This window comes from Eretmochelys imbricata, chromosome 10 (assembly GCF_965152235.1).
Source record: "Eretmochelys imbricata isolate rEreImb1 chromosome 10, rEreImb1.hap1, whole genome shotgun sequence".
Taxonomy (NCBI): domain Eukaryota; kingdom Metazoa; phylum Chordata; order Testudines; family Cheloniidae; genus Eretmochelys; species Eretmochelys imbricata.
In genome coordinates this window covers 33,008,049-33,021,091 of record NC_135581.1, presented here as the reverse complement: position 1 = coordinate 33,021,091, position 13,043 = coordinate 33,008,049, and the positions used below count along the sequence as shown (strand labels likewise).

The window sequence follows — 13,043 nt, the reverse complement described above, 5'->3', positions numbered from 1 at the left end:
GGGCAGTGAGTCAGCAGAACCCACTTAACCCTTTTGTAGCAGGATCAGCGCCTGCTAACAGGGCTGGGTGTTTATGGCAAATATTGCCAGTCTTTTGCTGACATGTATATACCATATTAGAAGCTATAGTTACCCATACACCCACCTTGCATAGTGGCTAAGGCAGTTGCTCATATTAGGCTTTGTTGGTCCCTGTGGGTTACAGTATGAGATGGCTGGGCGAAGCCTCAAACTATAATAATCACTTGGATTTGTAAAGTGCAGAGGAGAGTTTCCTCCTCTTCCTCGGTCCTTGGACTGAGCTCCCTTCTGTCTGCTCGTGGGAGGGCTGAAGCCCTATGGCATGGTGGATTATCTTGGTTTCCTGGCCAGCACCCCTCTCTCCCACATTAGTAAAACAGCTACTGACAGCCCATGCTTGTTCTGAGTGCAGAGTGGCTGCACTGCCCCAGCCTGGCCTGCTGGCTAAGGTAGTTCAGAGATCTGTGCAGAACCCTGAGGTGCTCAACTACTGCGGGGACAAGTGCCATAAAAACACCCTCTAAAGAAACCAAATTTCCCTCTGTGCTATGGGGGAGAAGCTCCTCCAGCTTCTCTGATGACCCTTCTGCCCCCAAGGAGCTGCTCTGTACTGTCTGGCACTGCAGGAGACCTGGGCAGAAACCAAAGCAGGTTTCCAGCCCCTTGCAAGGGATCTCACACCTCTAACAAGTTTCAGAGTAGCTCACCTTACCTGATCACTCTTGTTACAGTGTGTATGGTAACACCCATTGTTTCATGTTCTCTGTGTATATAAAATCTCCCCACTTTATTTTCCACTGAATGCATCCAATGAAGTGAGCTGTAGCTCACGAAAGCTTATGCTCAAACAAATTTGTTAGTCTCTAAGGTGCCACAAGTACTCCACCTCTAACAAGGTAAATCTCCTCTCCCAGGAGGACATAGCGAAGCTGCTGCGTTACGAGTCCTCAGCACTGCCTGCAGGCCAGCTGACCAGCCTGACAGAGTACGCCAGCCGCATGCAGGCAGGGAGCCGAAATATCTACTACTTGTGTGCGCCCAATCGACACTTGGCCGAGCACTCGCCATACTTCGAGGCCATGAAGAAAAAGGATATGGAGGTGGGTGAGCAATGCACTGTGTCTCAGCAGGATGCAGTGGTATGCTGCCCTCTGCTGCTGCCAATTGGCATCAGCACCACAGAGTGCTGTCTCTGCTGCCAGGCCTAGCTTCCTCTCTGTAGGATCCCCTGTGTCTGGTGTATTTTATGGGCTTGCTGGCTACAGCAGATCTGCTGCAAAGGAGAGACAACCTTTGAGATACGTTGCTCCCTGCCCTCTGCATATGTTACTTCCTCTTCAGTCATTCTGCGGGGCCGGTGCAGCTTAGCAGCCCTCTGCCTCCTCTTGGCCTCAGATATTCACCCTGCGGTAGGGAGGGGATTATTAGAGCTGTCCCTTTATTCAGAAGCGAAGGGCAGTGGGAGCCTCACAAACGTATGAGTTAGTATTGGTCTGTACTGTAGCTCTTGCCCTTCTCTCAGCTTAACACCACAGCAGTAAAGCTGCTTTGCCTCAGAGCCCAGCCATTGGTTTGCAATGCCTGTACCAGGGTGATGAGTGAGGAGCAGGTCAGTGTCTGGGCCTTTGGTCTTTTCCAGGTGTCCTAGGATGGTCCTCCTCACCTTTCACAGTTCCTCCCCAGGGCAGCAAGAATTCTCCATCTGCAGGCCCCTCCAGGCTACTTTGGGATCCTTCACATTTGGGGCAGGAGGGAATTTCACCTTACGCGTATTAGCAGAACCCTGTGGGATGTTCAGTTTCTCCTGGGCACTGAGCAGGGATCTGATAGGATCAGGTGGGCATATTCCACACAGTCCATTTCCTGGGACTGCTAGGGATCTGTGGTAGAGGGTAGGGATGAAATCTGGAGAACACTGAAGTACGAGAAGATGTATCTATAATCAGCAGTTTCTTGACTCAGCACTGCCCCTGCAAAGAGGAGACCTTTTCACAGAAGGCTGTTTTGTGCATGCTGAGACATTGTACGTCATGGCAGGGTGGATATTGCATGGCAGGGATTCCCATGCTTTTTGCCGGCATGACCCCATTTTGAACCATTTCCTCCTGGGGTCACAGACTGTATGGAGGGTGCCACTTTGCAAAGCAAAATGGCATCCTCCCCCCTTGTATGACTGCACACGCACCATACACATGAGGTCTCACCACACAGAGGACACCATTTTGCTCTACAAAGTGGCATCCTCCGCACAGCATTACCTCATACGTATGGTGCGTGCAAAGTCATGCTGTGCGGAGGATGCCACTTTGTAGAGCAAAATGATATCCTCCATGTATTATAACCTTGCAAGCACCATACATGTGAGGTCACGCTGTGCAGAGCAGAATGATGTCCTCTGCGCACTAGGGACAGCCGTGACCCCATCTGCTTGTGGCACGACCCCATTTGGGAACTGCTGCTGCAAGGGGAAGGGTTTGCACAGAGCTCAGCAATGTCGATCAACAAACCTGTTGTCCTGTTCAGTTGCTGTGTGTGTCTGGGGAGCCAGGGTGTCGGGGGGGCGGGCAGTGGTGGATCTGCCAGCATTCACTTGTGATGCTCTTGCTGGCTAGCACAGCTTTGCACCCTGGGAAAGGGAAGAGGCTATTGTCCCTGCAGCTCTGATGAGCTGCTGGCAATCCTGTTCATCACTGGACACCGTGTTGCTTACTGTCCTTTCCAATACAGGTGCTGTTCTGCTATGAGCAGTTTGATGAGCTGACACTCTTGCACCTTCGGGAGTTTGACAAGAAGAAGCTGATCTCAGTAGAGACTGACATCGTTGTTGACCACTATAAGGAAGAGAAGTTTGAGGAGAGCCGCCCAGGTAGAGCATCCCTTCCCCCAGCACGTCCAGTGCGTGGCCTTGAGCTCAGCACCTACATTCTCCAGCTCAGCAGCCAGGTGGAGCTGAGCCTCCCACATGGCAGCCAAGATGGTAGCCAGTGAGAATACCCTATTTTTGTGCCCTCCCTCAAGAAAGCATTGCCTTTGTTAGGCATGTGAGCAAACTCTCTCTAGTTAGCATCCTGCCTCTGCAGTGCTCAGAGGCCCCCGTGGCAGCTCTGCCCCTGACCTGGGCAGCTGTCTGTTTGTATAGTGCCTGCTCTTGGTTTGTAAGCTGCTGAGCACCAGTTCTTGCAAGTTCCTTTCCTGTTACTTCCCCACCCTCCCTGAAGAAGGAGTGGGTGGGGATGCAGTGTCCCTTCCCCAACCAGTGCTGCAGGCCCACTCTGGGAGGCCTTTTAGCCAGCCTGCATTGTCCTACAAAGCTCCGTGGGCCACTGAGGATTCATGAGGCCAGTGACTGTAAAGGGCTATGAAGTGTTGATTATATTCTCAATAATAACACCAAGAACCATGAAGCAGGAGCATTATAGCATAGATGTAAATTCTTCTCTTTAAAATAAAAGAAATCTAACGTTGTCCTGTCTACACTGGGGTCAAAACCCTGTCTGGTAAGAGAGCAGGCCCTGGTGTGGACAGGACCCAAGCAGTTTTCTAGTTTAAAACAGTGATTAAAATATTGCATAGTGAGTTCATGGGCGCCTCTGATCTATCGTAGTTTTAAAGCCAGCTTCATTTTAAAAGCAGAAACTCCTGATCCCAGGGGTGATATTGCAGCGTGGGGATTGGGGTGGAATAAGCTTGCCCTCTTTATGTATGGGGTGGTCTCTGGAATGATGCAGGCTGAGGTTGTGCGTTCGGCATGGTGCCGTATCTCTGCATCTCTGTTTGGTAAGAGAGCAGATGGATGGATATGAGAAAGGACAAAGCTGCTTTTCAGGAGCAAAGCACAGTGCTGCCCAGTGACAGACAGTACTGTAATGTAACCCATCCTCCTCCTCCCCAGCTGCAGAACGCCTGACGGAGAAAGAGGCTGAGGAGCTGATGGCCTGGATGAGGAATGCATTGGGCTCTCGAGTCACCAGTGTTAAGGTACATGTGCTATAGGTTTCTAGTAGCTAAAGGTAGAAAAGACCTGTATAGATCATAACCTCTGAAAAGAGGAAGAATGGTTTTGTGGTCAAGGCGCTGAACTAGGGTCCAGAAGATGTGGGTTCAGCCACAGATTTTCAATGTGACATTGGGCAAATCATTTAATCTCTCTGTGCCTCAATTCCCTACCTGTAAAATGGGTGTAAGAACCATTCCTTTGTCTGTCTTGTCTAGTTAGCCATGTAGGTGCAACCAAAGGGCTAATGCAGACTGTCTGTCTGTCTGCTCAGCCTGAGCTGATTGGCAGCCCCACGGCAGCTGGGAGTATTAAAGGGCTGTATGGCAGGAGGGCAGGGTGGCTGCTAGAGAGACAGAGGTACTGGAGAGAGAAACTCGTGATAACAAAATGGTAAGAAGAGAAGCCAACACTCCAAAGAGAGAGAGGAGCAGAACAAGAGGCTGTAAAGCCCAAAGAGGTAGGGAACAGCAAGTGTCTTGAGAAGGGTTAACTCTGCCTGTGCCAAACAAAGGTCCTGAGCTGGAGCCCAGTAGAGTGGGGGGGCCTGGGTCCTCCTACCTCATACCCAGACTAAGAAGGGAGATGGAAAATAGTCAAGGACAGTGAGCGTTAGTCAAGGTCAGAGGAGTGAGTCCAAGACCGCTGGACTTCGAGTTCCTTATATTTGGACCTTTCTGCTTGCTACAAAAGGAGATAGACTGAGCAGTGACTTAGCTAGAGAACTAGGCTGCATAAGATGACAGATTCTCTTGACACCAGAAGGGCTGGAGGGTTTGTTAGATTGAAAGGACCACTGCAGCACCACTCCAGGACACAGGAAAGCGCTCTAGAGGCCAGGATGTGCTCCTACAGACACCAGTTCTTTGGCTTGGCTCAGAGGTGTGATTGTAGTCGGATTGTTCAGGTACATTTGGGTTACCAAGGAGTAGTTAGGCTAATAGTGAACATGCTGAGTGATCAATAATGTTTGTTGGTAGAATAATTCTTCAAGTTCTCACTCTGTAAACAGTAGAGTGAACTGATACAGCGCTTCATCTTCAGACTGCTTCACAAACGTATACACCCCTCTGGGTGGAGGATCTTAATTGTTCTGCCTCTGTACAGTGTAGGTAGGTGACTGGCTTGAGGTCAGAGAAAAGGAGTCAGTGGAGCACTTACATACTGTGGGGGGGGGCACTGTAGCAACTCTTAGGCCTGGCCTACACTACGGGGTTAGGTCGAATTTAGCCGCATTAGATCGATTTTAAAATTAATGCAACCATACAACCAACCCCGTTCCATCGACTTTAAAGGGCTCTTAAAATCGACTTCTGTACTTCTCCTTGGAGGAGAGTAGCACTAGGAGTAGCACTAAAATCGATCTTGCTGGGTCGAATTTGGGGTAGTGCAGATGCAAATCGACGGTATTGGCCTCCGGGAGCTATCCCAGAGTGCTCCATTGTGACTGCTCTGGACAGCACTTTGAACTCCAATGCACTAGCCAGGTACACAGGAAAAGCCCCAGGAATTTTTGAATTTCATCTCCTGTTTGGTCAGCGTGGCGAACTCAGCAGCACAGGTGACCATGCAGTCCTCCTAGAATCGCAAACGAGTTCCAGCATGGACCGAAAGAGAGACACTGGATCTGATTCCTGTATGGGGAGAAGCATCTGTGCGGGCAGAACTCCGATCAAAAAAAAGAAATGCAAATATATTTGCCAAAATCTCACAGGGCATGTTGAAGAGAGGCTACAACAGGGACACAAAGCAGTGCCGCGTGAAAGTTAAGGAGCTGAGGCAAACCTACCAAAAAGACAAAGGAGGCAAACGGTAGCTCAGGGTCAGAGCCCCAGACATGCCGCTTCTATGATCAGTTGCACAGCATTCTAGGAGGGGACCCTGTCACCACTGTCTGTGGACACCTGAAAGGAGGGAGTCTCGCACAACAGGGAGGAGGATTTTGTGGATGAGGAAGAGGAGGAGGAGGAGAATGCGCCGCAGGCAAGCGGTGAATCCGTTCTTCCCAGCAGCCAGGACCTTTTCATCACCCTGGAGCCAATACCCTCTGAAGGTGGGATCCCTGACCCTGAAGCTGGAGAAGGCACCTCTGGTGAGTGCACATTTGTAACTACAGTACAGGGTTTAAAAGCAATAGTGTTTAATGTTTGATTTGCCCTGAAGAATTGGGATGCATTTGTGGCCAGTACAGCTACTGGAAAAGTCTGTTCACATGTCTGGGGATGGAGCGGGAATCCTCCAGGGACATCTCCATGAACCTCTCCTGGAGGTACTCTGGAAGTATTCTGGAATCACTGCAGCACAAAGCATGGCAGCAAATGGTCCTGGGTTTTGGTCACATTCAAGCAACATTCGGTCTATATCTTTCTGTGTTAGCCTCAGGAGAGTGATATCATTCATGGTCACCTGGTTGAAATAGGTGAATTTTTGTAAGGGAACAGTAAAAAGACCCTGTTCATGCTGGGCTCTTTGCGCTTGGCTAAAAGGGATCATCCCGGAGAATAGCCACGCGGTGGGGTTGAGGGAGGTGTATGCTGCACATCCACCCTAAAACTGCAGCTCCTCCTTTTAAATGTGAAACCCAATCCATTGCTTGCTATGGGAAGGGATGGCGCTGCAGTTTGAAACCATTCCCATGTGTTATGCGTAAGAAGCCAATCCTGCGTACCCTTTGCCTTACCATGGCTGAATGGAAACCAGATTCTGTTGCCCAGCCGTGTGTGATGTGTCCCCATACCGGCAGGTGCGCAATATAAAAGGCAAAATGCGACCTTGTACCTAAAGCACATGTGCTGTCTGCTGTGAATTGCTTGATTCACTGTTAAAGAGTCTCCCTTTTGTTCTCAGAAATGTACCATCGTAAATTTTACTCTTCCTTTTTATCTCTTCCCAGGTGCAAATGTTTCTAGGCTCCCCTATCATCTCTGTCCCTGAAGTTATCGCAGATTAGAAGGTGAAAAAAACGCAATCGCAATGACATGTTTTCCGAGCTCATGCAGTCCTCCCGCACTGATAGGGCACAGCTGAATGCATGGAGGCATTCAGTGTTAGAGACTAGGAAAGCATTAAGTGAGCGCGAAGAGCATAGGCAGGAGAGTGGAGACAGGAGGCGATGCTAAGGCTAATGGGGGAGCAAACGAACATGATGAAGCATCTGGTGCAGCTACAGGAAAGCCAAAAAGAGCGCAGACCCCCGCTGCATCCATTGTACAACCGCCTGACTTCCTCCCCAAGTTCCATATCCTCCTCACCCAGACACCCAGGAACGTGGGGTGGGGAAGCTCCAGGCACCCAGCCACTCCACTCCAGAGGATGGCCCAAGCAACAGAAGGCTGTCATTCAAACAGTTTGATTTGTAGTGGCTACAATAAGCAATGTGGACTTGTCCTTCCCTCCCCCGCCCCCAACCCGGTCTATCTTGTCAGTTATCTCCCTTTTTTTTAATTAATAAAGAATGCATGGTTTCAAAACAATAGTTACTTTATTTCGAAGGGGGGAGGGTGGTTGGCTTACAGGGAATTAAAACTAACAAAGGGGGCAGGTTTGCATCAAGGAGAAATACACACAACTGTCACACCGAAGCCTGGTCAGTCATGAAACTGGTTTTCAAAGCTTCCCTGATGCGCAGTGTGCCTTGCTATGCTCTTCTAATCGCCCTGGTGTCTGGCTGCTCAAAATCGGATGCCAGGCGATTTGCCTCAACCGCCCACCCCGCCATAAAAGTCTCCCCCTTACTCTCACAGATATTATGGAGCACACAGCAAGCAGCAATAACAATGGGAATGTTGGTTGCACTAAGGTCTGACCTAGTCAGCAAACAGCGCCAGCAAGCTTTTAAATATCCAAAGGCACATTCTACCACCATTCTGCACTTGCTCAGCCTATAGTTGAACTGCTCCTTACTACTGTCCAGGCTGCCTGTGTATGGCTTCATGAGCCATGGGAGCAAGGGGTAGGCTGGGTCCCCAAGGGTAACTATTGGTATTTTAACATCCCCAACAGTAATTTTCTGGTCTGGGAATTAAGTCCCTTCTTGCAGCTGCTCGAACAGCCCGGAGTTCCTAAAAATGCGAGCATCATGTACCTTTCCCGGCCATCCCACATTGATGTCGGTGAAACCTCTCTTGTGATCCACCAGTGCTTTCAGCACCATTGAGAAGTACCCCTTGCGGTATACGTACTGGTTGGCAAGGTGGTCTGGTGCCAAGATAGCATCCTGTCTGTCACCTCACCACAGTTAGGGAAACCCATTGCAGCAAAGCCATCCAGTATGACCTGCACATTTCCCAGAGTCACTATCCTTGATAACAGAACGTCAATGATTGCATTGGCTACTTGGATCACAGCAGCCCCCACAGTAGATTTGCCCACTCCAAATTGATTCCTGACTGACCGGTAGCAGTCAGGCGTAGCAAGCTTCCACAGGGCTATCGCCACTCGCTTCTCAACTGTCAGGGCAACTCTCATCTTGGTATTCCTGCGCTTCAGGGCAGGGGAAAGCAACTCACAGAGTTCCAGGAAAGTGGCCTTACGCATGCAAAAGTTTCGCAGCCACTGTGAATCATCCCATACCCGCAACACTATGCGGTCCCACCGGTCTGTGCTTGTTTGCCGGGCCCAGAATCAGCGTTCCACAGTATCAGTCAGCCCCACTGCCACCATGATGTTCCAATTGCCACAGCTCATGCTTTCAGGAACGTCTGTTTCCATGTCTTCATCAAGATCGTCCTCGTGCTGGCGTCTCTTAGCCCTGTTCTGCACATGCTCCAGGATAGTGCGTGAGGTGTTTAGAATGCTCACAACAGCAGCGGTGAGCTGAGCGGGCTCCATGCTTGCCGTGGTATGGCGTCTGCAGGAGAGCAGAGTTGCAGCAGAAGCGATGGATGATGACGGATGCCACAAGAATAGATATTTATATAGAACGACAAGAGGACCTGCGAGGTGGATTCATGGCACCAGGAGAGTAGTGTTGCAGCGGAAGCGGTGGATGATGATAACATGGAGAAATTTGCTATTGAGACTGAGCTCATTTACAAGAGCAGGAGAGCAGAGTTGCAACGGAAGCGGTGGATGATGACGGTTAGCAGTCGTACGCACCGTCTGCTGACAGCAGCACCCAGGACATAATAGCAGCGGTGACACTGAGCTGAGCGGGCTCCATGCTTGCCGAGGTATGGTGTCTGTCATAAACATACAGCTAAGGGTAGCATAAAATCCCTCCTTTGCCTGTCAAGGGTCAAGAAGCTCAGATAACCTGGTTGGCACCTGACCAAAAGGACCAATAAGGGGAGAAGATACTTTCAAATCTATGGGGGAAGGTTTTTGTTTTGTTTTTCTTTGTGTTCTCTCCGGGTCAGCGAGGAAGCAGGGCAGGGAAAATACATCTCCTAAAGCCATACCTGAAGTAAGCATCTAAGATTACAAATTGTAAGTAATAGGAAGGAAAATGCGTTTTTAGCTTGTGAATTTTCCCTAGGCTAAGAGGGAGGTTTATTCCTGGTTTTTTTGTGTGGGTTTTTTTTTGTAACTTTAAAGTTTTGCCTAGAGGGGGAATCCTCTGTGTTTTGAATTTGATTACCCTGTAAAATTACCTTTCATCCTGATTTTACAAAGGTGCTTCTTTTATTTTGTTTTTATAATAAAGTTCTGTTTTTAAGAACCTGATTAGTTTTTAGTGTCCTAAAAACCCAAAGGGCTGGTCTGTGCTCACTTTGTTAACCTATTTGGTCGGTATATTATTCTCAAGCCTCCTCAGGAAAGGGGATGAAGGGGATAGGGGAGATATTTTAGGGAAAGAGGAACTCCAAGTGGTCCTTTTCCTGAATCTTTGTCTAACTCACTTGGTGGTGGCAGTAGTACCCATCCAAGGACAAGGAAGTATTTGTGCCTGGGGGAAGTTTTTAACCTAAGCTGGTAGAAATAAGCTTAGGGGATCTTTCATGCAGGTCCCCACATCTGTACCCTAGAGTTCAGAGTGGGGAGGGAACCCTGACAGCGTCTGCACAGAAAAAAGGCGCGAAACGATTGTCTGCCATTGCTTTCACAGAGGGAGGGGCGATTGACGACGTACCCAAAATCACCCGCAACAATGTTTTTGCCCCATCAGGCATTGGGAGCTTAATCTAGAATTCCAATGGGTGGCGGAGACTACGGGAACTGTGGGATAGCCACCCACAGTGCACCACTCTGTAAATCAATGCTAGCCACGGTAGTGAGGATGCATTCTGCCAACTTAATGCACTTAATGTGGACATATGAAATCGATTTCTGAAAATGGACTTCTATAAAATCGACCTAATTTCGTAGTGTAGACATACCCTTAGGTAGGGAGATTAACGGCAGAGGCAGAATTAGACCCATATCATCCAAGCTTCCCGCCCTGTGCTCAGTGTCTGTCTGTCTCTCTCACTCACACACACGCACTCAAAAAGGTACTGTTCAGGCCGTGGGCTTTCACCCCGTTGTAGGCAGTTTCTTGAGTGTGGGTGTCAGTTCTCTTGGAGTTTTGTGTAGTTTCTGCACTGAGGAGACATCCTCCTCCTTGGCCGAAAACCAGCCTTTGAGCCCTTCGTTATCCCTGACTTCTGAGCTGCCTGCATTTCCCATCCCATCACTGTTTGTTGTTCCTCTGACAGGTGACTCCACGACTGGACACCCACCCGGCCATGATCACTGTGCTTGAGATGGGGGCTGCCCGCCACTTTCTGCGCATGCAGCAGCTGGCCAAGACCAACGAGGAGCGTGCCCAGATCCTGCAGCCCACACTGGAGATAAACACGGGGTGAGGTGGGGCAGAGCCAGAGCGCTTCAGCTTGGATGTTGTGCAAAGGCAGACACCGGCTGGCATGGCGAACTTGAACCAGCTGGGATCCTCCGTTCTCTAAGTGCTGCAGTTATGTTGCTGTGTCTTGGCCTGTGGAGCTGTGCACAGTGACGGATGCAAGCTCACATGATGTCCAGCCTCATGGGGGTCCCACAGCAGCTACCCTCTGCATTATCCACCCCACAGGTTATGGGGCTGGGATGTGGAAGGAGGTAGGGAGAAGCTCACAGGTAAATAGGCAGAGAAGGGAACTTTTGGCCATAAGGGAGGCATTTTGCTATTCCTCCATAGCGCCTTGCTCCTCTTGTGATCAGTGGTGTTGTCATGCGTCCAAGGGGCACTGCGACGCTGTGTTGATCTCTCATTCCGTTGCAGGCATGTGCTGATCAAGAAACTCAGTCAGCTGAGGGTCAGCCAGCCCGACCTGGCCCAGCTGCTGCTCGATCAGGTGAGAGCCATGTCTGCATCACCATGCTCCCTGGGCAGGCTGCCATATCAATGGGCAGTAAGGGAGTGGGCCAAGGCTGTCCTCCTGACCAGCTGGAACCATACACCCAATGGTCCCCATTCTAGGTATTTTTAGTCCTGCATGGCCCAGGGTCCATTTTTTCGAGAATGTTGTGATGTCGTCCAGGAACGTGGCTCAGTGTTACCCACTCTGACCCTACTGCAACTCATGTCTGGTGCAGAGCTAGGAGCTATGCTGTTCACGCTGCGGGGTGGACTGGGCTTGGGAAAGAAGGGCAGGGAGGGAAAAAGCAGAGAGAATTCATAGGCTTGTCTGTTGGAAGCACCTGGCATTTAAGATGGCTCTTACCATCCCCTCCCCACTTCAAAAGTCTGTCTGAAACCGACCAAGACTCCAAATGGCACGTCACACTCACATGCACTCCGGGGCACGGGGTGCTGGAGAGAATCCCTGGGCAGCACCTCTTCCTATCATATGATCCCCCCAGATGTGTCTTGATGTGTATCCCATGATCTTCTACAGAGGAGCTGCACTTCTCCATTTCATACCAAGGTGGCTCCTGCTGCTAATAACATTCCTTCTCTTCTCTGTGCCCTTGTCTCACTCAGATTTATGAGAACGCCATGATAGCAGCAGGACTGAATGATGACCCCAGACCTATGGTGAGCCGTCTGAATGAACTCCTTACCAAAGCCCTGGAAAAACACTGAGCCCAAACTGATCGAAAGGGCAAGCTCTGTGCCAGATGCCAATCACTGTTTCCTCCAGCACAACTGCTTTTGTTGTTGACTGTTGGAACATCTGTCTGTTCCCAGACTCTGCTGCATGGGGTAGAATATCTGCATCTCTGCGTGACATCTAAATATGCTTCCAAGTTTCACTTTATAGGGAGGTTGCAGTTGTAATTACTGGACTGTGTATTGCCCACACAGAGTCCCATCGTCCTGCTGAGACAAAACCTGGAGATTACTGCTAAAATGATTTGCCAGGATTTCTACATTTGGCCCAAAAGTCTTAATTTCATATTGATTTTAGAAACAGCCTTTCCCAACAGAGCAGTTGACACCAGGAGTCCAGATTAGCTCCCCATATGCCCACCCAGGAATTAGCCCTTGGGCTCAGAACACCAGCCTTCCGCACTAGCAAAATGCATTAGCTTGTCAGGAAACCTCCACCTCTGCCTGGCATCTAGGGCTTAGCAGGCACAAGGATAGATTGTTGCCATTAGCAAACACAGGTACTACTAATGGAACAACGATCTGTCAACAGAGTAGTGTAGCGGGTAAGGTAGCTCAGCTGCTGGATAACTAAACTCATCCCTGCAGCTGGGGAAATGTTTGACAAGACCACTTGACTTTTTGGACAGTTTCCAGGGTTTTTGCTTCCCTTGTGGTATAATTTTGCATGCCCCTGGTAATCTCTGTTGTTTGTTTATGTTAAATAAATTCCTCTTCCTTTCAAGGTACCTTCATCATGGGATTTTGCCTCATTTTGTTCTATGCTGTGTCCCAGGTCTGATAGAATGATAGTTCTTAACCCTTCAGACAGTCCCCAGTTCTGAGAGGCAGCAGGATCCTAGAATGGTGGGCGAGGGTTCCCTCTGCTGGTGGGAACATGAGTGGATTAGGGGAGGCAGCATAGAGGGAAATGGAAGGAAGATAGGAGGCAAGTCCTTTGGTATGAACCCTTATTCTTGTCCTTAAGGGTATAAGAGCTGAACTCCAGATTTCTAATGT

The 13,043-nt window shown here is 49.6% G+C and overlaps 1 protein-coding gene across 1 annotated transcript in view; it reads left to right on the top strand.

Moving 5' to 3' along the window:
* TRAP1 (TNF receptor associated protein 1) overlaps positions 1 to 12,778 on the top strand; it is an 80,023-nt gene extending 67,245 nt beyond the window's left edge. The window contains exons 13-18 of the mRNA XM_077827627.1: positions 936 to 1,121; positions 2,749 to 2,887; positions 3,914 to 3,999; positions 10,651 to 10,796; positions 11,214 to 11,286; positions 11,916 to 12,778. Of these exons, the coding sequence (XP_077683753.1) occupies positions 936 to 1,121; positions 2,749 to 2,887; positions 3,914 to 3,999; positions 10,651 to 10,796; positions 11,214 to 11,286; positions 11,916 to 12,017 (732 nt within the window). The 3' untranslated portion in view covers positions 12,018 to 12,778. The remainder of the gene's footprint in view (positions 1 to 935; positions 1,122 to 2,748; positions 2,888 to 3,913; positions 4,000 to 10,650; positions 10,797 to 11,213; positions 11,287 to 11,915) is intronic.
* Positions 12,779 to 13,043: the final 265 nt, after the last annotated feature.